The sequence below is a fragment of the Anas platyrhynchos genome, chromosome 7, assembly GCF_047663525.1.
Source record: "Anas platyrhynchos isolate ZD024472 breed Pekin duck chromosome 7, IASCAAS_PekinDuck_T2T, whole genome shotgun sequence".
In the NCBI taxonomy this organism is placed as follows: Eukaryota; Metazoa; Chordata; class Aves; order Anseriformes; family Anatidae; genus Anas; species Anas platyrhynchos.
This window is the reverse complement of record NC_092593.1, coordinates 37,968,807-37,995,474: the sequence shown is the minus strand read 5'-3', so window position 1 is coordinate 37,995,474 and position 26,668 is coordinate 37,968,807. Positions and strand designations below refer to the sequence as shown.

Here is a 26,668-nt window from a genome sequence, read left to right as displayed (position 1 = left end):
ATGAAGAACTGAATGTAGAGGGCAAGAGATCATACCCAGGGAGAGTGAGACAACCAGGTGCTACTCTGTCACTTGACAGCAGCAGGCCTGCCGATGGCACTCACAGCTTCTTCAGAGATGCAGGCAGAAAGGTTCGTTTACAGCGGAAGCAAGATTTTGGTAAGTGAAATTAAAAGGTCAAAAACCTGTAGGAAACCAGACTTTGATAGTTGTATGCCAGTAACTTCTTGCAATAATACAGGAAATTATGAAACGAATTCATTTCAATCACGGGGGAACTGAGTTGGAACTGTAACATTTTTTTTAAACAATGTGTTTAGAACAGCTCTATTTTCCTGTATTTCAAGTACTTTCTCCCAAGTTCTCATTCTCAAAATAAACCTAATTTTTTGTCTCTCTTTAGTCTCGGGCATCTGGTAGTGGTGCAAAATCCACTGATGATGTTGTTCATGAAGTCACAGGTGACATCCTGAGCAAACTTCCTTCAGACTTTGACATTGAAGCAGCAATGAGAAAATATCCAACCACTTACACTCAAAGCATGAATACTGTGCTTGTCCAAGAGATGGGACGCTTTAACAAGCTACTGCAGACAATACGTGACTCCTGTGTTAACATCCAGAAAGCAATAAAGGTGAGCCATACGATTAAGGGCACTTAATTAGACCCTACACTTGATCTCTGAGCTATCAGTGCAAGTACTTAAAAAACTGCCCCTGAAGTCTGATTCAGGTCACTCAGACACTAGAAGTCTGGATTCCAACAGTTTATTGATCTGTATCTTAAAAGTGATAGGAGTATGGGGAATATACAAATGTTATTGTGCCTAAAGAAACCAAACAATAAAGTATGTTTAGCTACGGATTTTTTACCAAATGAACAGTAATCAGGTTCACAATCTTTTTGTGCCTTAGTAACATAAAAGACAGAAGCACCTCACAATTTCTTACAGATAAAGACAAATATTCTCAAGACCTCAACTGGAACCCTCCAGTAATAATTTAATGTCTGAAGTCAGCATTCCCAGTTCTCAGTGGGAATTGAAAGCTACAGCTGTGTAAAATACAGGGTGGGGAGCAGGGAAAAGTCAGTTTGGATTTATTTATTTTTTTAAATCTATCCAATCTTACCTTGAGGGTGATGTTTTGTTTGTTTTTAATAAAAACAGAAAAAATCCACAACCCCTCTCCCTCTTAAAGACAAACCACAAGCTGAAAAGTTGGCCAATTAAAAAACTTGCAATGTTGCAGTTTTGAGGACACTTTAAATAATACTATAAAAACATTTACATTTAGTAGTAACTCAGTAATTCACACTCAGTAATCACTCATATTTCTTAGGAGGGATGATGAATGCTGATTTCCCATTCTGGGCAGTTTCTTTCCAAAATGGTCTATCGGCCTTTTTGCTGACCAGTTTAGCAACTAACTACTAGCTCTGACCACAGTAACTTTTGAATGAAATTCATCACATCCATTCACGTTTTCAGGGCTGTTCCTGACTTAACTAGAAATTGGTAACATCTGTTAGACAAAGAGTTGTATAATTGTTGTAGCAAGGCTGTTGAGACAAAGTATTCTCCTATTTTCCCTTCCCAAAATTATTTTAGGGGCTAGTTGTGATGTCTGCTGAACTGGAAGAAGTGGTAAACAGCATTTTGAAAGCCAAAATTCCAGGCCTATGGATGAGTAAGTCTTACCCAAGCCTCAAGCCTCTGGGCAGCTACGTGAATGACTTCCTCAGTAGACTGAAGTTCCTACAGGTAAGCACATCCCATGTATGCAATTTGTTCAACATCACTTATTTTATCTCTTGTTGTCAGGAGGAATCTCCACAAGTGAACGCACAGATGAATGACACTGACATGTAATGTTCAGTCCATTTGTGCACCTGTTTTGGTTAGTTGCTTGTTCATCACAGCATCTAGTGAAGCACTGTTATCTTGCCACATACCTTACACCACATAAAGTGAGGTGTAGTGCATCAGTATTACTGTATGACAGACGCCAGAATTGGCCTTCTGAAGTGAATTTACTAAGGGCATCTTAAACTGCACATAGATCTTTGTGGTGGTAGGGAAGTTAAATAAATAAAATAGAACTTTGGGAGAGGCTGTTGAGTTGCTTTTCCAAATAGCAAGTTTAAATCAGTAAAGTGTTATAATATGAAATCTTTTATTTATGTTGAAGTCAAGTAATAGCTTACAGTAGATAGACCATGAGAGGAGAAAGTTGGCTGAGTGAATGAGAATCAGTGGGGTCCCTTCACTGCTAAGGCTACAAATTCCCCAAACTGACTTTAAGTGACTAATACAGAGACTGAGCACTATTCTGTGCCTTAGTGACCTCCATCAACTGAAGACAATTGATGTTTATCACCTAATAAGACCATGAGACCATAAACACTAATGTATGCCTTTAATGTAGAAGACTAAACTGACAGTTCAACCCCCAAGATAAAATGTGCAACTTGTTCCAAGCTCCCTCCTCTGTACCTGCAAAAAGAATGGGTCTTGAGATAGACAAAAGATCCTGAAACAAAAATAAGAATTAAAAAATATATATATAAAAAAATCTGGTTTCAGTTATAGTAACATATTCACAAATTCTGCATTTGCAGAGAACCTCTGTTTTGTTTTTTTTTTTTTTGACCCTGTCACCACACCTCAGTAACTTCTACTTTAATGCGTAGCACGTCTGACTGCAGTACTTATAAAGAATAAAAGTGACATTTCTTGAACAGAATCCAGGACAGATATTAAACTTGTATGAAGGAGAAACTGCCATTATCTATAAGGATTTTGTTTATTTCTTTGGATGGAAACTAACCAGAAAGACAAGTACTTTGGTAACCATTATAATTCTCTGCAGTAATGTAATTGTAATGCATTTTTTTTCTGACATTGTTCAAAACTCATGTTTACAACAATTGTTCTAGTTATGTGTACAACAACCAGAAAAATGTCTTCTTGGATGAAGTATTAACCATTGCTATAGACCTCACTTATATTACAACTAAATGCAATGAAATCCAGCATTCAAAATTTTTTATACACAAGTTTCCGCAGTGTAAGCTGGGGGAAGGGGAAAAGGACACCCCTCTATCCCCCAAAAACAAATTTTAATTAGGCCATTCCATTTTCCTCCTCATAAGGAACTCACCCACCCTCACCTTCAACTTGCTGCACATGCAAGTGCACCCACACACAACATGCAACGTTGGCCCTGGAAGGGAAATCCAATGAAGAAAAGCAAAGCCTGAAAAAAACAAACAAACAAACAAAAAACCCTGCCACCTGCATGAGGAAACAAAGATCATCATGCTGAAAAGCCTCTGATAACAAGAGAGAAAGGGTGACTTGAACACACATTTGATGAGCTTACATAGATGATGCATGATTAACAGACTAATTCATTCACATTAGCTAAGAACTTCCAGGCAGTAGGTGCAGTGGTGTTTTGTCCTCTTCAGTCTTAAAATAAAACAACAAGAAAAGCCATAAGCTAGTGACATTTTAACAACTTGGTGGAAAACACGTAGCAGCCATCCAAACATACCACTGCAGAAACTATTTTGGCTGTTATTTCACAAGTTATTTGAGTTCCTAAATACTACAAAAGATAAAAGCTGCTCCCCCCTACTTTCCTCCTCCTCTCTCTTTTGCAGCTGTGGTACGAAAATGGTATGCCACCCGTCTTCTGGATTTCAGGATTCTTCTTCACTCAAGCCTTCTTAACAGGTGCCCAGCAGAACTATGCCAGAAAATACACTATTCCAATAGACCTACTAGCATTTGACTACGAAGTGCTGGAAGATAAGGAATATGAAATCCCTCCTGAAGATGGTAAGTAAATACATGACATTTATTTGCCTGTGTTGATGCATTTGTAAGTTAACATTAATTTGCAGACTCAGAGTTATACAATTAAGTTAATGAACTCCGTTAGAAAACATACACAACTGCGTTGCCTGCGTTGCTCTCAAAATACTATGCAAGCCAGCCTTTAAATACTGCTGAGATTACTGCACTCCCTGGATCAGCCCACAGATGAAAAGTAACACCGAGAGAAGACTGCTTATCCCTAACTTCCCAAAACAGATCACTTTTAAGCTGTGTTTGGCTTGCCTGTTCTTTTTGTTTAGTTCACCCGAGTAACACATCTGAAGATGCTTATTCCCCTGAGTGAAAACAAACCCTTTGCTGTTGGCTGTGCTTGTTGGTAGTTGTGTGAGAAGGGTTTAGCGGTTTGACTGGGAGACCACCACCCAGTCAGTTTTCAACTTCTTTTGTTGTTCTTGAGGCAGGTTTATTTTTGTACTTAAAAGTTACAGTTTTCAAGTCTACACAACACAAAGGTGCGAATCTTCAAAAGAATTGCTTTTTTTCAACTCTCTTAATGAACTGTTGTAAAGATGTAATATTTAAATCGTTATATAACCTTTAAATGGTTAATTGCCAAATGACAATGTGAAACAAGCAATAAAACAATTAATAGTAACTGGGGAAAGAGTCTGTATGGTCAAATCTCCTAGTTTAGAAACATTAAAGTTTATAATCTGTAGTACATACAGAAAACTTTGTAATGACAACTGTGAAAATAGTGTCCTGTACTTTGGATTTTTATTTTTTACTTCCCTCAACATTATAAAGACTAGATACACCATGATACTGCTAGACATTGCAGCTTTAAACTTTATAGAATTATAATAATAAATAATAAGTTGTAATGCTTTAAAAGATTGTGTTAAACTCAGTTATTTGATTATTTGGAACACAACAAAAATTAAAAAACAAAAAATGTGTGGGGACAAAAATGCCCCACACAACTAACAGACAGTTAGCAAAAGTGTGTTGCCCTAGCTGCTGCTCTCAGCTAGAAACCTCTTCCAGTTTTTGCTTAATATATTACCTTTTGCAACTGATTCAGGTGTCTACATTCAGGGACTGTTCTTGGATGGAGCACGCTGGAACAGAGAAACTAAGAAGCTAGGAGAATCCCATCCGAAAATCCTCTATGACATAGTACCTGTGGTATGTATCTTTCATTTGGTGATATTTTGTATTATTAGATATGAACAAATATTGTAGAACGATGTGGAACCTAAGTTCTAGCCTTGAAGGGAGCAACAGGATAATTTAAAAAAAAATGAATTGAAAATGCTTTGTGTTGAAAAGCAAATTAAGCATCTAAGAGGAGCTGAGAATCCTCTACTAATGATGATGGCAACAGCAGGTCCGATGTTGCAGATTTTGGGAGAGGAAACAATCTGCTAAGAATGAGTAATCAAGAAACAGGTTTTCAAAGGCTACCTGTAAGAAAACAAACACCACCGACAAAAATATTTTGGCAAGCCAAGAGTGTTTCCCAACTTTTTCTTTTTTTTTTTTTTTTAACTGAAGTGAAAAGGCTTGTTCTTTGCTGCAGATATGGCTAAAGCCCTGTAAGAGAGCAGACATTCCACAGCGACCCAGCTACTTGGCCCCATTGTACAAGACCAGCGAGAGAAGAGGAGTCTTGTCAACTACTGGTCATTCCACCAACTTTGTAATTGCAATGACCCTCCCTTCGGATAAGCCACAAGAACACTGGATCAGACGGGGGGTGGCGCTATTATGTCAGCTTAATTCGTAAACCTACCACAATCTGTGGAGGTGCATTTCCAAATCACTTATTAGGGATGCATGTCCATTCTGAAATGCCATTTCGAAAGAGAAATCAACACATGAAAGAAGGATAAATATACATATATATATCTTTACAATGTTGCATTTGTGCATTTCATGAGAATTGAAGCAAAATACTAAAATATAATGGTGCACAATAAAATCTTATACAAGCCAACAAGAATAACTGCTCCTTGAATAATTTTATTTTTTGAAGGCTCCTTATTTATAAGGAACATACATAAAATGAACACAACACTGTTGACAATGAACAAAACAGCATTTGATCTTTTTCCAGCTTTATAAAATTTTTAAAAATGATTTAGTTATAACAAAAAACTGATAGCGCAGCTGTATCTTATAGGACCATAATCACATTTGAAACCATAGACTCAATTGTTAACTGGAGGGGAAAAAATAAAAACAAAAATCACACTGCATCTAGCAACTACAATATTTTCTAAGCATAATCACAGCGGATTGAGTGCAATGTGATCTACATCAAAATTCATATGGGATGTCACACAGTGACAGCATTGTAATATACAAGTAACATGCCCTCCAACAAATACAAGTTAAATGAGACTCTGGATCCAAGCAGAATGGAATGTTGAAGCCAAGTAGAAATGTAGTGGAATTCAGATTGTCTGTAACATGACTTAAAAGCGTACATTAGAATGATTTGGAATTCAGTACTGGTAGAAATCTACAGAAGTCACAGCTGTTACACTGTTCTTCATAAGTTGTAATAAATACTAGAAAATAAAAGAAAAACAATGTATTTAATGAAAAATGCAGTACCTGCCTTCAAGGACCATTTTTTCCCTTGTCTGAAGATGGTGTTGGAAGGAAATTTACTATATTCCCTATATAGGCAGTGTATTAAGCTAAAACCATACTCCAACTAATACAAAAGTAATTATTCTACCTGAAATAAAGAAAATTTCATTTGTAAAAGTATTACAAGAAATAAACTTAAAAAAATGATTTGACAATATCAGTTCAACCACATGACCCCTTATACTTGACAGAAATTAATAGAAATTTAAAATTAAGGGTCAGTTCAATACATAAACAACATTGGTTCTTTAAGTTAAAATTCTCAGAAGTTATCCAGTGACTTAAGTCTCTTTGAAAACGGTACTCAGGGACCTAACGTGGGCACTAGGAAAAAAGTGTCACCCAGGATCTTTACATTGCAGAAGTTCAGCAAACTGAAGCTAACATCATTGTGCTAATTAGGGTCCAATAGTAAATGTATTTAAAGAAGAAAAACAAAGAAACCTGAGTTCTGAGCATCGAATGGCTGTATACCTGAACTCTGGGCTTTTGGCTTCTTCACTGAAGAAACTGCACTCTTCTTTGAAATGGACCCTTAATACTGTTTCTTGATACTGCATTAGGAAGAAATACTGGCAAGAACCAACCCAATACCTTTAAAATATACAAGCTGCTCTTGGTAAAAACTAAATTGACCCATGAAGCTTCAAAAAGTAACAGGCCACAAGAAACACACAAACTTGAAATGGAATGAAGATACCAACTGGTGCTCTTTAAAGGCGTTAGGATCAGTATGTTTTTAGCAGCTACACTGGCACCAAGCAGACTGAAACAAAACTTACGGCACATAGTCAAAATACAGCTTACCTGCCATACACAAAGAAGACGACGAACTGTGTGTTCCAGAAAAGGCTACACCATGCTTAGGACTGGTACTACAGGATCAACTTGCACTCCTCACAAACTCACTGATTTGCTTTGTGTTTTCTTCAAGGAGATGGGTACAAGAAGAACTAACTCACATCTGGCAATATAAACATCTCGGCAAAATCCTAAGACATCTGATCCCAGCAAATTAAGGCCCAAATTCTCAGTCTGTTCTTTCAAATGACACGTACAACAGATCTACCACATCTGCTTTTTAATAATCTAAATACCCAAATTGTAAAAAAAATCATAGAAATGAACTCCTTTATGCTGTAAGTAGAAATCTTTCTTACTCTCCACTGTGAGATGGCTGGTGCTACCATGTCTGATGTTGAGGCATTGTAGAAACAGATTTTGATCTGGTATTATAGTATTGCAAATAACCCACCAGTACTACATACACAGACCATAATTTAACTTTTGCGCCCAGGTTCAGTAACTAGCATCTTCCACTTTGGACTTCCTTTTTTAACATAAAGAGGAGAAAAAAAATCCAAAACAACCGTTAAAAAACGGAATAATTCCCATATGGATTCTCTGCTAAAAGGTAGTTTGCACTCATTCTCAGCCACAATTCTTCAGTAGTTTATGGTGCAAGTGGCACACAATACATGTTTAGCATCTGTAGAAAAGAACCAAGAATAGCTCTGTAACTCCAACATCAGAGATTTCCCCAAGCTAGCACTAATTCTATTGCATTTTGCATTTTCTTACTAATATCAAGGGACAAACATCAAATAAATCTTAGTCAGGAAAACATCGTCAAACTGATCCTTGACAGAACACAGCACTTTGCAGCGTATATTGCAACAGCCTGCCTTCTTACACATGAACTTTATATAAACAAGGGAGTGCAATTTAAGGTGTACTCTTAAAAATTTAAACGTTGCTTAGATTTGTACTCATTTTTTAAATCTAAAACAGCACAGTGGTGTCCAGTTAACTACCGTTGTTAAGATTTAATACTTAAAGTCACCACTATGTAGACGAATCAACACAGAAATGAATAAACAGATGCATATATATGCACAAATTGATATATGCATATATATGCCCACTGCTTAAGACTTGTGCGGTACTAAAAGCTTACTCAGGTTCCTTTGGAGGTATGAATTTCAGCTGCAACATTTTCCAGGTTTTCTCAAATGTAGTATGAAATGGTATTTTCCCAAGTGTGTAGATCCTGTATGTTTTTTTATTTAAGCAAGTAGCGCACCCAACTGGGCATTTATTTCTCTTATTTAGTATTTCCAAATTATCAGTCACTTCAGTTTAGAAGACATATTGAGCAATCTCATCTGATTTGAATTAGAAAAAAGCAGGAATTAATCTACACAGAAATGAATATATTGTACTTGTGTAAGTAGTGCAAGCCACTGCTTTTCCTCTGAGCAACGTGCATACAGTGAAACAGTGCAGACTCAAAGCCATACAGTAATATTATTGAATCCACAGTGATTACCAGAATTAGGTCAAAACTGGATGTCAAGCACAATTTTGTCTTCATAGAGGGCAATCACCAGCATGATGGCAAATCCAAGAAGCAGGCCTAGATTCTGAAGAATGAACTGTCCCACAGGACAATAGCCATGCTCTTCATTATCTCCATCTCCATGAAGCATTTCTGGAAGCTAAAATGAAAAACAGTTCTGAAAAAGTTATTTCACCTTTATTTCATTTCACCACTGACAAGTTTACAAGACATTATTGAACAAGAATGAACATTCCAGGATTTAGTTATAAAAACAATCCACCAATAGTTAAAACTACACCCAGTCATTACATTTTATAAAAACACGATCTCAGACACATCATGTATTTACTACGCAAACTCAAAATGCCTTTCATTTGGACATTTTTTGAGCTTTTCCTGGATCACACATCTATTTAAAAGTTTAAGTTTCTCAGGACAAGGACCAGGTCAGTATTGTCTGAACTCTGCTCTCTCAAGTTTGTTTAGTTAGTTAAAACTAGCCATGCTCAAATAAACATAATAAAAGTTTTTACTATTGCTACAGTAATTACATTGCTATAAACATACCCTTTATAATGACTTAACTGATAACTCAGCCATTTATTTGTCATGTTACATGCTTACACATTCACATATATTTCCTCTTAAGTATGGGAATAATCAATCTGTACGCTACAACTAAATCAAGAGAAAACTAGGTACATGTATTAAAAAAAAATCTGAAAGTTCTTCCTGTTCCTCACCTATGAAGAAAAGTTAAGTAGTACTGACAAAAGGGCCAAGAGCAGACTTAGAAGATGTAGAAATAAATCTTATGAAGTTTTTTACAAAACCACAAAGACGACAAAAATAACAAAATGTTGTGTGAATAAATTAATTCAGGAAAGCATGAGGTAAACAAAGAAATTAATTTAAGGCATACTTAATATAGAAAAACATTATACAGAACAGAAACTTCAGGTAGTATACAGCACAAGTCTCTAATATTGCTCTTCATTAAATAGGCTGTAACTGTTTTGGTTATTCCAAGTACCTGAATACTGTGCAACAGACAAATTATCAGAGCATCGAATCAGCTGAAGAGATAAATATATTACCCATCTAGTCTTGCATTACTGTATTTTGAAAAGCCGACAAATTGACCCATTGAGAATTTAAATATAAATATACATATATATATATGCGTGTGTGTGTGTGTGTGTGTGTGTATGTATATATATAAATAAACTGGTATGAAAAGGTTCGTCACTTGTAGATTACTAAATATTTCACTTTATAAGCTTTATATTGATATGACCAATTTTAGGGAGCACACAGTGAGACTGGTCCTGTCAATATAAAAAAAAAAACCACCATCTTGAAGTTGACAGGTTATAGCTTCAGCCCTAGAGATATCAGAAATTAAAAACAATATATTTATTTGCCAGTAAGATGAATTGATTCAAGTTGGACTAGGGAGGAATTTAGGAAAATCCAATGTACCCACTCAAACCATAACGGCAGTGTCAGGAGAGAAGACCTTATGATTGTTTTTCTGATAGTTATCACCACATGAAGTTATTGTGGAGGTCATGGAAAGCCTGGAGGTTTGAAAATATCCCTGCTTCAGGTTCTACTGAAGAACAGCATCTTTTATTTTGTGTTAGAAAATACGTAATTAGAGAAATTGCAGGACAATCAGATGCAAGAATACCAGAAGGTCCATTCTCAATGGGCTGGTGTAAGGAACAGATAAAAAATGCACCTTAGTGAACCTCTGTTAAGCTAGGGAAGGACTAAACTCTGAAAACAAGGTTTTTGACAGGTAACTAGATTACTGAAACATCAATACAAAAATGTGGTACAGTTTCAAGTGTGTCACACAGACGCTTTCCTGCTCTTGTTTAGAGTCAGACCATAAGTTGTTCATTATTTGGATGCTACAATGACCAAGGAAAATGACAAACAATAAAGGAATGAAAGTACTGCCTTTCCTTTGCTGTCTTCAGTCAGGGCACGTGTAAGAAAAAAGTACCAGCCACAAAACTTAAAACAAGGGATTATTCAGTAATTACAAGTTAGAGCTGAACATCTGAAGTTGCATGAAAAATCATTCTCGACTTAGCAGCCACTCTCTTCAGCAAGCCTGGAAAGGGCTCATTTACCTTACAATAGAATGACTTCATCACTAGAGTGTATTTACTAAAGTTCTGTATAATGAAAAGAAATGTCCCATTTTTGACTTTCTTTGCCAAGACAGCTTCTGTGATATCAGCAAATTTATCAGAAACAGAACCTTTGTTTTCAGCAGCCTTAGCTAACGCTTCAAGGATACCACTATGGGTGAGAAACCAGGCTAGGAAGTAGCAACTACTGGCCACAGAGTCTGAGGGGAGAGGTATCTTCATAACATCACCTGCTTTACTTAGCACCAGGAGACTAATGCAATCAGCCCACCTCAGAGCACATCAGACACCTGATAGCCTCATGAACAGTGACAAAGAAGTGATGCAGTTCCAGTAAGAACTGCTGAAACCCAAAGCCTATGTGTGTCTGTGGCTTACACTAACTGAAAGATGCCTGCTTGCTTTGACAAGTCTACCAGTGAGAATCAAACACCATTTTGTACCAGTTAACTTCTGGGGAAGTTGTTAAAAAATTAAAAAACAACAAGTGGTTTGAAAATAGATAGTCAGCACAAATGTACGCGGAAGGTATTTGTCACAACAAAAAATGTTCCGTGGTAGGTGCCATTTCAAATCCTAGCTTGAAGCAGGGAATGCCAAGAAGACAGAACCATAATCACCTTACCATATCAACCAGTGCCACATAGAGGAACATGCCTGCAGTGACCGCAAAGATCCACAAGGTGATGTTGTTCGCATACTGTCCCACCGCTGTGCCTATCAGCATCCCGATGTAAGCCATCATGGCAGACAGGAGGTTGTACACAATAGCTTGCTTTACCGTCATGCCAGCTTTAAGAAGCACAGCAAAATCACCTGAGGAGGAGAGAGCAGACAGGGTAAGTTTAGTATTGGTAGTCTCTAGGAAAGAATATAGTAAATGTAGGCTAATTTACCTATCTCAGCAATCCAAGGCACTGCCAAAGTAAAATGCTGCTAGAGGCTCAAAGGAAGATTGGGCAACAGGATTATGAAAAAGCTCTTATAACAAAACGGTTTTTGTGCAGCAAGTCCTTGGTTACATTATGATTTGAAGGCATCTCTTCATCGTACTGATTGACAGAAAGGTATTAGTGATTAACTGTTAAAGGTTAATAGAGGAATCTAGATCTGGTACTCCCACAGAATACGTCTGTAGACAGACTTGCCTTTACTCCACACAGGTTGGTCATTGCACATGAAAACAGAGGTTTAGTTTTGACCAGTGCCTGTTACCTATATACATCTTACCCTGTAAATTCAAGAGGATAATGAGGCATCAGTTCCCACAGGTTACAATGAATTTGAGAAGTAAGGTGCTAAGAAAAGGAACAGTTACATTCAGAAGGAATGACTTTGTATTCATGAATGCTTGCTGGTTTAAAATATGCCAGGTAAACCTGCGTTACTTTGAATTCAGACCACCTCTGCTAAAATTGCTGATGGAGGTAGATCTATAAAGATCTAAATTTTCAGCTCTTAACCAGCTAGTAGTTTTACTCTCTTCAAACTGAACTCTTATGAATGAGTGAAAGATGATACATAGTTAATAGGGTAATGAATATATTATTCCTGTGTTGGATATTCTAGAAATTAATTGCTCAATCTTGAATCAGAATCCACAGCATATACAGTGAACTATGGTATTAGCAATACTGTCTGTAGTATAGCACCACGAATATCTTCTCTATTGTCCCATCCGCACCCATTACTTACCTTGTGCTTAGTATTTACCTATGTAAAGTTCTTTTCACCTGTCACCTCGATGGGTATTTGACTGTGATTACACACACAGTTTAATCCAGCACAATTTCAGGTTACAGGCTGAATAATAATCCAATACCGACAGGACTTATCTAAATAGTCATCTACACCCACTGGACTTGGTGATAACTGGTAGGAAGCATCTTCTAAAGATCTCCACAAAGAATTTTGCTAATTCATTTAACCTTCTGTAATATACCATAGGATGTGTGACTTTGTTTTGTGGTGTTTTTTTGTTTGTTTGTTTTTTAAAGACAGTGCCATGTGGACTAGTATGAAACTATATAAACTGCAGAGGTGTAACACCAAAAACATGTACTCTATACTCCTAAGAATATTTTTAAAACACATTCAAAATCACTTCACAGAACAGCTGTAGCTAGATGCCTGACAAACTAATCTTGTATTAATATTCTCTTTATGTACACTGAAATAATACTACTCAATCACTCCTGGAAGTTCTGGTCACCCTTACAGCAACAGCACTGCATTACGCTTACCAGGATAAGTATCACAACAGCTTTTAGAAACATATTTCATCCAGCTGAAGATGAGACACATCAGTTTATACAATTAGTTACCTAATTCATGGGGAAGCTCATGACAAAATACTGCTATAGATGTACTGATTCCTCCTGTCAGTCCAGCACTAAAAGCTGCTCCTGGAAGAAAAAATAAATTAAAGAAAGATACAAATGGTATTTTACTATTTCAACGCAGCAAATTTCATCAAAAGACTTCTTAAAATTACACTTGTTTGCTAAAATGCACACTAATGCTTTTTTCATTACACTGGAAGTATCCCGGATGTGCATTAGCACTGTGTACTTTATTGCTTAGTTCATCTGAAGCGCAAATCCTGAGATAGAACACAACTGCAAGACATAAAGGTAACAAGCTAATAAACTGCATCATTTTTACATTTTGAATGCATCTCAAGTTTATTAGGGTAATTATGAGTGCACATGAGCAACAGGATAGCTCTCTCCTTTCCAGGTTGGAAATCCAAACTCTTGTAATCCACAAGCTCTCTATTTCTTTAATGCTTATTCCTAAAGCATGATTTTTTTTCAGCAACAGGAATAAGCCTAACTTGGAAGTTAATAAGGAGAAAAACTCGTGCAAGATTTTTTAGTAACTTTTGTGTAAGCTAATTTAATTCAACTTTAAGTTCATGCCTTAAATCATTCTGAGATGAGAAAACTGATGTTAAATTTCTGTACTATAGCTGAGAAAGGTACAAGAAGAGCCTGTAGTGAGCAGTCAAAACACTAAATAAAGTAGAAAAAAGGCACAACCTTAAGATAGAGGAAATTTAACTTTCCTCAGAGAAGTATGGATTCCTCCTAACTTGATATACATTAAAAAGATTAATACAAACATTTCTAAAACTGTACCAATCAGGTGGTTGGGCTTGACACAGAAATATTTAGAAATGGAGTTTTAATACAGTGAAGCTTTCAACAGATGGTGTAGTGATCTTTTTTGGCCTTAGAAGCCACTGTCAAAATGCCTTATCAATTCAACATGAAAAATAAAGCAATAAGTTGATTTTTATTAAATATGGTTTCTTTTTAAATTAGAAAAAGAGAAAGTGGAGATACTGTAGTAGATTCCATTGTTAACTCAAAACCCTAATAAAGGATAATCCCCTATGCTTCTTTTGACTTGTAATGATGTGTTAAAATTAATGTGTTTCACAGTTCAAATCACATTTAGAGGTTTAAAATAATTGAAGTTGTAATCTAATCAAATTTGTAATTGTTCCTATTTCTCTGTTTGGTAGTTTAATCTACATTTGGCTAGACATAAATCTATACTAACTGTAATCCAAAATAATACTTTGCTGAAATAAGAATAAAATTATCCTAAGGAGTACTTTTTTGAGTAGCTGACTCATTTATTAATGCATACATGTGGAGTCAGGAGTACCTGACTTATTTATTAATACAATATTTAGGTGTTCATGATAATATTCCTATTATTATTATAAATAAATATAAGTAACAACAAATGACATTTCTTCTGTCTTACTTTGAGGCAAATACTGAAACCCAGACAACAAATATGCACTACCGGTGCTCCTTAATTCACAAGGAAGTTATTCGGCACCTATCTTATCTAACAGATTGCTACTGTTACTAATGCCAACAAAGTAATCTTGGTGGAAGCAGTCACTGAATATTAACAGAAGGAAGATGACAATTACAACTGATGGCCTTTTAATTCCTGCTCTGAAGGAGAAGAAACAATGCCAGTAACCACAGAAGCTAACTGGAAATCTGTGATCACTAATAAGTAAAATGCGACCAAAGTTACTCAACATGAGGAGAAAAACTGTTGAAGAATACTCCATGTTTTTGCCTACCTATTGCTAAGCCGTCGCTGAAGTTGTGAATTCCATCTCCCATAATTACCATCCAAGCAATATTAGCTATCCCTGTATCTTTCAGGTCTTTTCCAGAATGGCAGTGGCCATGGGAATGATGCGAATGTTTGTGATGCCAGTGGTGACTGTGTTTCCTAGCTATCATTTTATCTTCACCATGGCTGTCGTACTCTGAATCGTGAACATCATGCTCTTGAGCAGCACGTGTAACATCATTGTGAGGATGGTGCACGTTGTTTTCTTCTTCTACAGACAAATAGTTTTTGGGAGGGGATTCCAGCTGGCCATCTAAGTCAGTCAGTTCAGTTTCATTAAATCGATCTTCAGATAAAACCGAGTCATCTGCTCCTGCATTGTAGTCAATTGAGAGAAACACTGCATTAATTCTTATTAGAATATATCCAGCTACTACTGCAACATTAAGCCAAGAATTTACTTGCTTTGTGAAAGCAAAAATAGTGTTTTAACACATCCTAATCTAATAATTGTGTGATTAACATTCTGTCAATGAATAAATAAATTCCATTACCCTATTTTTCAGTGATTTGCATATACAGCATTCTAAAAGTCTCCACTGTGAGGCAGCAGCTATGCACCCATTGCACACGAAGTCTGCTTTAGCCTGACCTAGGTGTACTAGGTGTACATCTATGACTTTGCTACTGACAAAGTTTGTGGTTGAACACTGAAAAGGAGAATTGCCAGCACCATAACGTCTCACACGCTGCAGATGGAACGCTGCACATACAGAACATGGAAGCATACCAGGATCTGCCGCTGATACAACAGATCTTTAAACTGCTTCTGTACTGCAACTGTCTTTGTGACAGACACTTGTGTCATACAGGAAACTCCTTTAATGTAGCTCATTACCCTGCCAGCAACCAAAGCCATTTTTATAAAGACAGACAAACTGAAAACAATGCAGAAGGCTTGCGTGTATAAATTTTAAGTTTACTAGTATTTCTGAAATACTGTTAAATAAAAGGAAGGGGCAATATGTGCTCTAGGAGACAAAAACAATTATAGAAAAAAACATTTATGGACAATGAGTTTATTAGCTTAAAATAACTGAACAAAAATATTCAAGAGTCAGAAAAAAAAAGTAGAGGGAGTAGAGGGAATTATTAAAATGGCACAGAGTACCTATGCAGCAGACAATGAGTTTCTAGATAAACAAGCTCTTAAACATAATTTGGAGGCTGTCTAAGTCTTTTTGCTCTATGTCAGTTCTCCAAATCTCATTTTAAGTTGTTTGAATGGAGAAGGCTGCAGACCTAACACTCCCTACAACGAACCATTCAAATTAACAAAATTGCATTTGTATAACTTATAGCGCATGCATTCTTCATCAACCAATGAATTCAGCAGCCACACTGGCAACTGGAAGGCAAGTTTACAAAGCAAAGCTCTTCCCCTTCTCGTGTGCTATGGCATTCCTTCTGAGTTCATACTGCACAAGCATTCAGATTATCATGAAGGAATAGCATATGAAAATTATTTTGGATCCTTGAGAAACATCCTTGAGAAAATCAGAGATACTTGATTACATTACAAGAAATTAATTTTGCTTAGCTTTCTTGGCCAAATTGTAATTGGTCAGAGAATAGAATCTTTAAAGTGTACCAGCATATCATCTTTCAAATTGTGTGTGTTAATTTTTGATCTAGTTTTTGCCAAGTCTGAGCTAGCTGGGCCCAGATTAACCATGTGCTTAACAAAACTAAAGAATTACAGCCACCCAAAAACCCTGACTGCTTCGTAAGTCTGAGAACCATTTGTAGGGTATATTAGCAAGTGTTCATGGTAGTCTCAGATCTCAGAAAAACAAAATATATATAGCATGGGGAAAGTCTATTAAGCCTTATTAACAATGATTTACATAATAGCAGCACAACTGTACAAGAGGTTACATGCTACATACCATAGGTTACAAGCATAGGTTACAAGCCATTACTTGGAATGTCATAATCAGAAAAAATTCTGAAAATAAACAGCTACCTGCAAGGGGTTTGAGCTGAAGCCAGTCAGCATCTGGTCTATTATTTAATTTGTGATCTGAGAGTTTCCTTCCAATTGGTGATTCTTCAGTCTGCTTTTTCTTGCACCATTTCTGCTGACTCTGCAACAGGAAACAATTGACATTGGATTTGTAAAAGGACGTCAACAGAAATGAAAAAAATGAAGCATTGCCAAAAAACATCTTAAAAACAGACTACCACACACATGCACAGTTTCACTCCAGTAACAGAGTACATAATTGCAAAGAACATTGTAACAGCCAAGAAACACATACCTGGAGTCATTGCATTCACTTATTTTGTTCAAGAAAGCAAGCATGCAGCAAGAACAGCTCCTGTTTTGTTCAATTTTAGAAGTTTCTACTCCTACAACTTCCTCATATTTTCCTTTAGAGAAAAGCTTGCCATCTTCCTGTGCGCACCCCATACCGCAAGGATTATAGTTTTGCTAAAGCATCTTAGGAGATTTAACTATTTAATTAATCTTAGAGATATGTAATAGCTTTTATCTTTTCATCAGAAGATCTAAGAAATGCCTCCTCCAACACAGAAAATCTTTTGCTGCCTGTCCAGATGAAGCAGCAATTTTGATGTGAATGAAACTGGAGCAATTTTTGTTCACTCTTTCTGGGAGAAGCAGTTATAGTCATTTTCATAAAAGTGTACTTAATAACGACTGCTGAAATAATATGGCTCTTCGGTGGCTTGAATTTCCACTGACTTACATACCGCTGCAAGTACTCAATCTCCTTTTATACCACCACCATGATTACAGCCTGCTTCCAGACCTAAAAATCCAATCCTTTCTTTTCAGGGAAGCAAGTAACAATTTAAATGACATTGTACCAAAAGCAGAAGGTCTGCAATTTTCTACTGTGACTACTGCTGTTACACTGGCATTATTAGTTGAGAGCATACAGTTGCATTTCTCCTAAATTGTCTGACAATTGTTTTGCTCTATTATCAGTTCTTTCTTACATACCTCCTTTTGTATTTTTGCAAAGAGATCATAGCATTCTGAGGAAGGAGCTATAATTTCTTATATTTAGAGATATACCTCAGTGGATGTTGCCAAAAGCCTGGTATTTTCCCCATCTGATGTCTACTTTGTTTCCCTAGATTACTTTGTTAAGAAAAGCAACCTGTTTTAGAAAGGGTTTCCTCACATGAAATCAAATGGAACACACATTTTAAATATGTGTATATATTTATAAAAGATATAAGAGACATATATATATATCTTATATATATATATATATACACATATATAAGATATATATATATATAATACACACAGAATAATGAATCACGCAGACAATTTCTCAACACTCACGAAGATACATTCAGGTAAAAAGATTTTTTTCAAGTAGCACACAATTTCACTGCATACCTTTTGTTTATTGTAATGCTTGTACATTCTTATACAATGTTCAATGATGAACAAGACATAAATGCCTCCAAGTGCCACAAGACCTTTCAACACTGGATCATTTTCTTCTAGAAAGCCTTCAGTCCCTATTCCATGTGGGTGGGCATGTCGATGAGAATGCCTGTGTTCATGAACGTGACCTTGGCCATGGTGGTGGCTGTGGTTGTGGCCTCCATGTGACTAAAGGAGAGAAAGCAGTAACACTGCGTGACCCGGTGCAACTGGGAGACTGGAACGGCTCTGACCTCAGATGACACAATACGTAGCCTCTTCAGAAAAGTAGTACCAAAACCCTTTAGAAGATTATTGTCATACAGGTATGTTTTACCACAGAAAATCTTCATTAGACTATTTATTACTCTAATACTCTTCATTAGACTGTTTATTACTCTAATATTCCTCTGGGTAATTTTTAGAAGGGGGGAAAAACAAAGAAGCTTCAGCTTCTTTTCTGACTAAAAAGTGCTAAATGCTAGAACTGAGAACACTTAGGAAAATCACACAGTTACTGTTGCTACTGTCCCACTAACAACCAAGCATCATGTTTTTAACTATTACAATCAACTATAAACTTAACTCTGATCTGCAATACAAATTAATATATATATGTAAAAAAATCTGTATTAAAGTTTACAAAAAGAAAACATTAATGTTAGTCTTTTTGTTCAAAGGATAAAGGTAAGTTTTAAAACACATTTTCCTTTTTTTCTAACAATTACGGCATACTGTCACAAATTAAAAACTGCTTACCTTCCCCTAGAGTTTGGGCAATTTCTTGATTCATTACATTAGAAGTCAATTTCTCCCCAAAAGCTAGTAATCAGTAAGCTGTATCCCCTGAAACACTTTAAGGTGGTACTGATACACAAGTATCAAAAGAAAGTAACACCACTAAGTTTAAAGTGCTCTTCTTGGTCTCAGGCATTTTAAAATATTTTTAAAGTTAGGTTATGAATATGCAACTGCAATTACATTTATTAGTAACACGCATATATTTTGTTTTTAATGGCAAGGCTCAAATACTGTTTCAGGATGTCCATCAGCCAAGCCAATCTACAGCTGTGACCATTTGTTAGTTGACACTTGTCAAACAGTTCCTTCTAAATTCTATATGCACTTGAATAAAAGGTAAGGAAAGCAATACTTACATGTGGCAACAGGTGGAGTAGAGCATCTCCACTCATTGTTCCTACAGCCAGAGCTACCAAGAAAGTTAGAAGAAATTTGAAGCACCATTGGTTAATGATGGGAATCAAGATCACACCTAGCAAGGAAAGCAGGCTAATGACGGTGATAGAGATGATACCACAAAACCAGGCTGTGGGAAGAAATGGATACAGAAAGCTTATCAGAATAATAATTGTAAAACTTTAAAGACGGATTAATGACTTTCAACTGTGTCTTAAGAAGGTGACTTTCCTTTAACCTAACTCGGGTGATTGTTCATTCAAAAGGTGCTGAAAATATGAAGTACCTTTAGTACTCAGGTCCACAGCAAAAGACACACGGGCTTATTCGCTGCACAATAGATCGAAAAATGTTAGAAGACAATCAGCTAAGGGAAAGAACAGCCCAGCTCTTCTTCCTGACTGCAAGCTCCCAGCTTAGCTCTGCAGTCTATTCATGAAACACAAAAACCCCAGATTTCATGCTGGAAAACATCTTGGCTATTTTTTTCAACTTACTATGACTCTATGGGCACTAATTCATGTTTAACATTTGTTTTCAATTATATTCTGATGGAAATTGTAGGTGGAGTAAATACTTCCTTCCCTTTGGTAGGAGTAACATGTTCAGTTAGGCACCATTCTCTTCATCTGGTGCTCTGAAAAATACATTTTTACTTATGAGAAAAAAAAACGTAAGACTCAACCTTTGACAGAGAAACCTTAAAATCAAATGCTAAGGACTTAAAAAGAACTGAAAGCAACTTGCTACCGACAAGAAACAGTTCGCATTTTTCTGAGGATCTCTACTGTCGTCATTGGAAGAAACAGTGATAATGGCACAGGGTACAATCAACATAATCCTGCTAATTAAAGATGTGCCAATTTCGACATGAGAAGGAATGACAGAAGAAACAGATTCTGAGAACAATGAAACATGCCTCTTGCCGTCAGAATCTCAGCCTAGGAAAATACTTTCTTCTACTTTTTTTTTTGTCCTATCAGAGAAACTTCAAAGAACAGTTAAGAAATGTTTAGTACCAATAGTACAGTTCATAAGGTTCACAGCCCCAAAGACAGGAATAGTTGCTGGCTCCATGTATTAATGATTTACCTCTTTTCAATATCACAGCAATACACACAGAAATAGAAATGTATTTACAACACAAATTAGAGATTTACATGGAGAATTATTAAACTAATATTCACATATGGTATTATCTGTAAATATAACTGAAAAAGAAAAGAAACAAACTTTTGTGACACTGATAGTGTGATCATGTCACTATGCAAAGTAACATGTTACAATGACATGGAGTGAGCTAAGTTACCTCTGCTGAACAATTTTCATTAGAGGCTCCCATTTTACAAATGGTAACTGCTTGGGCTGAGACCTTCCAACAACATAATTTCCTGAAGCTGAACTTTTTAATTATTTGTTCCAAGGTTTAATCTAAATGCTTTAGGTATTTCCAGTTTTCTTCCTAGCTTCACTCTTTATCAAAAACGTCTACGCAATTTGCAAGCTTCGATGAAAGTTAGCAACTTCTGATTTTAAAATCATTAGTGCCTCTGTACTTTGGTACAGGATCTGACTTCCCTCACAGTTTGTGAAGTTCTGCTCATTCTTCACCAAGAAGGGAAAAACACCTTGGGAAATGGGTGTGGGAAGATGGGAAGAGAGGAAGATTATGAATTTCAATGAGCATCACTCAGCAGTCAAATGTCCCAATAATTCTATTTGTACAAAAAAATGCAACAGATCAGATTTAACAAGACTTTGCCACTAGAAGTGTGTCTGCTGCAGCCTGTCTGGTTCAACATCAAAACTTACAAGATCTGCTGTTTCACCCATGTTGGGGGATACTCATTCTTACCAAGTCTGTATCTCCCATGACAGTGCAGAAAAGGAAACAATCCAATTCAAACACACAGGTTACAAGAACATATCCAACAGGAGAAACTGACTGGAAAAAGATTTAGAAAGCATGCAGCATATACTAGAATGGGGATTGACACTGAGAAGAAAACAGAGTTGGTGAAAAGACAAGGACTGCAATCACATGAGGAACTAAAGAACATAAGTCAGAAAACAGAATACGAAGTAGGTGTAGAGTGGAAGCAGGACCCTGCAAACCAAAATACTGTCGCTACACAACCCTGAATCATCCCCAGAGCACTTCAATCATGTACACTTGATGAACAAGCCCTGCTGAAAGGAACAGCAGAGATGGACATGTAACCCAATACCAAATCGTAACATGCATGCTCAAGTAGCCCAAATTAAAGTTAACAGCCAGTTGGCAGGACACAGATGTTCTGATGGTCATTTAACCTGGCACTAACGGCAGCCTTACATGGAGACCAAAAACGGAGGCTATGTATACTGGCTGTCATGGCACAGATTTGGCAGACGCATCTCTGAAGGGCGTACATACCTTTTTGAGTGATAGAGTACCTAAATATGGCACCCCGATTAAGGTGAGGCACATGAGAATGAGAATACAGAAACTGTGCCCCACTCCGAAGCTGATGGTCAAAATCAGCAGCTGTTAAAACAGTTGTTTAAACTCTTTAAAAAGGTATGGATCCAAAATTATCAGCAAAAGGTTGCCATCAAATCAAAGGACAAGAAATATACACAAAAACAGCATATGACCCCACAGTTACATACATGTACAAACTTATTCTGATAAAGTCATCTCCTGAGATGAAAAGGACTACATTAAGACCTCTGAAAAAAAAATCTGACAAAATTTTATTGAATGATTTCATACAGCTGCAGTGTCCAAAACACTAAAATATTACGGAAATAGGCCTAACATGCAGTATTAAGAACACTGCAATAGCTCGTAAGTTATAAAAGATCTTGGTGTGTAACAGCCCAAGGAATACTGGATAAGGCTTGGTCAATGAAGTGAAGTTATTATGTACTGGTTTATAATTTTCTTCTGGAAAAAAAATAAGAGGGAGGTGATCCAAAAATTTCCTCTGTGAGGGACCTCTGTTCAAACACTGCATAGCCAACAGAAGACGGCTGCTCTGCGTCACATTTGCAGAGCTATTTGTAAATTACAACAGAGCAGAAGGACAGCAAGGTAGATTCCTTAGAAGGCTGAGAAAAGTTACCTATCTGCAAGCTTTCAGAAGAAAGCAAGCTAATACCAAGGCTCCAGTGCAGCAAAGCCTTCCTGCATTCAGGGAATGGTAAGGTCCAGGGAATGCTGTCTGATCTGAAATACCTTTAAACAGCAGCTCTAGCTGACCCCTGACTTGAAAAATTTGCTCATTGTTTACTTTCATCGTATCTCAGTGCTGCCCCTTTTGGGAGAGGCTAGGTTCTCAATCCAGGTATACATTACAGTATTTCATAGACAAGTAGGTGAATTATATTCTCAAATGTAACTTCTTTCACTTGAGATGTAAACATGGCTCTAGTCTATAGGTACATAGCACAAGCACACTAAGAGACCCTCGCCAATACCTATGGCAATTACACCATTCATGCTAACAGTGAGCTGCTACAATTTCTGGCCCTGCTTCTGAAGAACTGAATCAAGCAATTGTGGTAGCATCAATCTGTTCACAGTCAACCAAGTGACAGCTGTAGATCTAATGATTTCAGTGAACTGAACTAAGAAAAGAAAAAAAATATACAAGCGGCAGTTTGTCCAGTAACTACAGCAACATACGTTCCCAAATGATTTCAAAGTACAGGAACAACATGGTGTTTCTCAAATCTGGAAAGCCGATTCTATGTTCCAACGTGAAGAATATGTCTACTGACTGATTCCCAATCATTCAAACTGAAAAAATTAAATTAAATGAAAAGCTTCACTAGTTTTACCACATTCAGGATCTATTTCTCTTGCTGACTGACAGCTGTGTGTCAGCAGCTAGACAGTCCACACAGAGTCTGGGTACGCATAACAGGTGGAGTTACGATGAGAAGTTAGAGGGGGAAAATAACATCATACAACCCTCTTCAGTACAGCCCTGTTAAGTATCTAGAAGTTCAGTAATCAAAGAGATTAGTTTGATTCATATTCGGATGCACGCTTACTTTTGAATTGCCTAGGAACCCTGCATGATGATAATGCTGATAGGTACACCATGAAAACTCAGTTGTAGATAAAAAGCCCTTGAAAATCCTCTACTAGAAGATCTTACAGAATTATCCACAATTACAGGTACAAAAGTCAGCATGGTCATCTAAGTTTTTGGTCACCTATTAATTAAATTATTTTGCTTTAGAAAATTGACAGACCCAATGAAAACCTTACAAGTTACTGTAAGTGAATAGAAGCAGCACCAGTCTATTGCATATTTGGGAAGGTGTAATTAATACTGAAGAAAAAAAAAATCAAATATCTAGTGTTTTTTAAAAAATCTGCATCCTTCTAACTTTGATAAGCATTTCTATCTAAGAAAGTTTACATTAACCTGGGCAAGAACACATTTTTGTTTTAGCAGAATCTCACAACCTACAGGTTAACAGTTACTCTGACATTCATCTCACGCCTCCCTCAACCCTCAAATACCAGTTAAGACTTGTTATTTTGTGATTCACTTCCTTACTTAAAAAGCAAAAATGATTATTACATCACCTGAAGTCTCATTCTAGTTAGTAGAACAGTATACATGACATTGCTAGATATCATGATTTATCATTATCTACATCAAGTTGACCTGTTTCAGAAGTTACTGTTTGTTTACAGAGCCAAATTAAGTGAAATTTTTTTTGTTTACAATTAACTGGCTAATGTTATTTATACTCAAAATACCAAAAAACATGTTAAATGTCCACAGTAAGGTTCACTTATTTTGCTAATTAAGTCTCGTCAAATGTTAAAGGATCTTCATGCCTAGTTATTCATCAACTCTCTTCCTCATTATATAGAAAGAAAATGAGTTCTTTTTAAAAGAAGCACTCAGCTGCATAAACTTTCTAATTAAACTGGTTCAAAATATGTGCAACATGACAGCTTCGTGCATGGTTTCAACATCTTAATTGGCAGAAAATGCTTAAAGCCGTTCTACAAATCCGCTTGATAATAAGACAAGGCAAGGGTCAACTCTTACTACAATGAGACTACCCCAGAAAACAAGTGATTTGCTGCCACACAAAACACATACAGTATATCTGATTTACAGCCATCTCAACAGTAAATGAGATACCGTCTCTCCATAGGAGATTTACATGTAACAAGCTAATCTTTCTTAATGATGCTGGAGTCATTAAAAATAATTACTAGAACTGCATTCTTTGTTAATACACGCTTATGTACTAATCAATATTCATGTCCCCAATACTTTTTAGATTTATAATAGTTTACTGCAGTAAAACATCTGTCAACAGTTCCATTATAATTTATGAAAAAGACGTAACACTTTGAATGATGGAAACAATCTGAACTGTGAGCAGACGTGCATCTCTAAAGGTGCTTTTACCTCCAACGATGTTGCATGTTGCCTATACTCCTACTAAGAGTCCAATATCTAAATATAGGTGGGAAGAATCCAGGCCAAAATGTCTGTTATGACATTAAAAAGGTAAATAATAAAAGGTAAGAAAAAAGGTGGTTTCCTGAGCCATGGTCATTTTGGAGAAGCTATGATAGCACCAAACAGGATGCTATGTCTCCTGACTTAAACAAACGTTGTCTCAAATTTCTTCTGATATGTTAAATTTCAACCACTCCTTTACTATGCAGTCAATGCTAAGTTGTATGACATTTCAACCTTTTTTTCAAAGTTGATATTCACAATGCAAAAAAAATTGAAAGCCTTTGGACGTTACACACCTACCTGAAGCACCTGTTTTATCTTTATTCTGAATTGATGCAGTTTTACTTTTCATAAAATCTTCAAGCTCATCATAATGTACAATACAAAGTCTTCTCTCAACTTGGTATAGCAGAGCAGGACACATGTATGTAAACAATTCAGGAGATATTGGAGAGCTGGTTTCCAGACCATAATGTCGTAGCAGCTGGGTTACATTCAAGCACTGCAAGCAAATTGTACAAAGAAATTAAATGTGAAAGCAACTATTTCATTAAAAACTATAGTTGTGGAAAATTTAGCTTATAATTTCATAACACACAAAGGAAAAGCAAAAAACTCTGTCCCACAACATTCCATCAGAGCTAAAACACGCCTAAAGGCATAAAATGTATGAGGGGAAACAAGCAGTATGTATATCGGTATTATACAATTCAGTCTCCAAACACCTATATAATTTTTGATAAATGTCAATCAAAATGAGCATCCATATTCTTTGCAATCACACAAGTACAAGCACTGAAGAAAGAACAACAGAAAAAGAGTGGAAGAACAAAAATCCAGAATAAGTTCTCTAATACTCCTCTCTACCTATTAACCTTCTGTGTTTGGAGTTTCACTTGTAAATCTCTAACTCAGCATTCACTCCAACCTTTTTTATCCTGTTACATTAAAAATCATGGTATCAAACCATCCTGCTTGTGTAGTTAACTGTGAGGGGGAAGGAAAAGTGAACTTAAGGTCCTGGCAGAAACAGTGGATGCCGAAAGGAAAAATGGAAGAATAGGCTTACACCAAGCACAGTACTACAGAAGTTGCATCTACATTGCTTCACATTCTTTTAGGACAAAGAAAGTACAGACACATTGGAAAATATACATGTGTTTCTTTTAGGAAAAAGTCTCTGCATGGTTTCCAAAAAGGTTACTAATCTTAGATTCAGAAAGAAGTCCAAAAAACATAGGGGGGGGGGAAAAGGTGCTCATGAATTTTGGGAAGGGAAAAAACAAACAAACACAACCAACTGAAAACAAGGTATCTTAGAAAATCTGAAGTATCATCTTTAAACACAGATAAGCAGGCAAGATACCCTAAGAAAAGATAGATGATGGCAGACATGAAAAC

General features: G+C 36.4%; 2 protein-coding genes across 20 annotated transcripts in view; one reads left to right on the top strand and one right to left on the bottom strand.

Annotated features, from left to right (window-relative positions):
• The window catches only part of DNAH7 (dynein axonemal heavy chain 7), a 110,368-nt gene extending 102,360 nt beyond the window's left edge, over positions 1-8,008 (top strand). For 4 of the 7 annotated variants that reach the window (XM_072040563.1, XM_038182328.2, XM_072040568.1 and 1 more), the window contains 5 exons: positions 404-634; positions 1,610-1,762; positions 3,667-3,844; positions 4,929-5,032; positions 5,427-8,008. In XM_072040563.1, coding sequence (XP_071896664.1) covers positions 404-634; positions 1,610-1,762; positions 3,667-3,844; positions 4,929-5,032; positions 5,427-5,633 — 873 coding nt within the window. In that variant the 3' untranslated portion in view covers positions 5,634-8,008. Of the gene's footprint in view, positions 1-403; positions 635-1,609; positions 1,763-3,666; positions 3,845-4,928; positions 5,033-5,401 lie in introns of all 7 variants that reach the window. The other 3 variants (XM_072040565.1, XM_072040566.1, XM_072040564.1) reach the window with 3 other exon arrangements.
• The window catches only part of SLC39A10 (solute carrier family 39 member 10), a 191,241-nt gene continuing 170,422 nt past the window's right edge, over positions 5,850-26,668 (bottom strand). For 10 of the 13 annotated variants that reach the window (XM_072040590.1, XM_038182339.2, XM_072040592.1 and 7 more), the window contains 8 exons: positions 25,568-25,769; positions 19,742-19,911; positions 18,555-18,773; positions 17,145-17,265; positions 15,123-15,491; positions 13,336-13,416; positions 11,637-11,827; positions 5,850-9,003 (listed from right to left, as the gene is read on the bottom strand). In XM_072040590.1, the coding sequence (XP_071896691.1) occupies positions 8,845-9,003; positions 11,637-11,827; positions 13,336-13,416; positions 15,123-15,491; positions 17,145-17,265; positions 18,555-18,773; positions 19,742-19,911; positions 25,568-25,769 (1,512 nt within the window). In that variant the 3' untranslated portion in view covers positions 5,850-8,844. The remainder of the gene's footprint in view (positions 9,004-11,636; positions 11,828-13,335; positions 13,417-15,122; positions 15,492-17,144; positions 17,266-18,554; positions 18,774-19,741; positions 19,912-25,567; positions 25,770-26,668) is intronic. The other 3 variants (XM_038182340.2, XM_072040595.1, XM_072040591.1) reach the window with 2 other exon arrangements.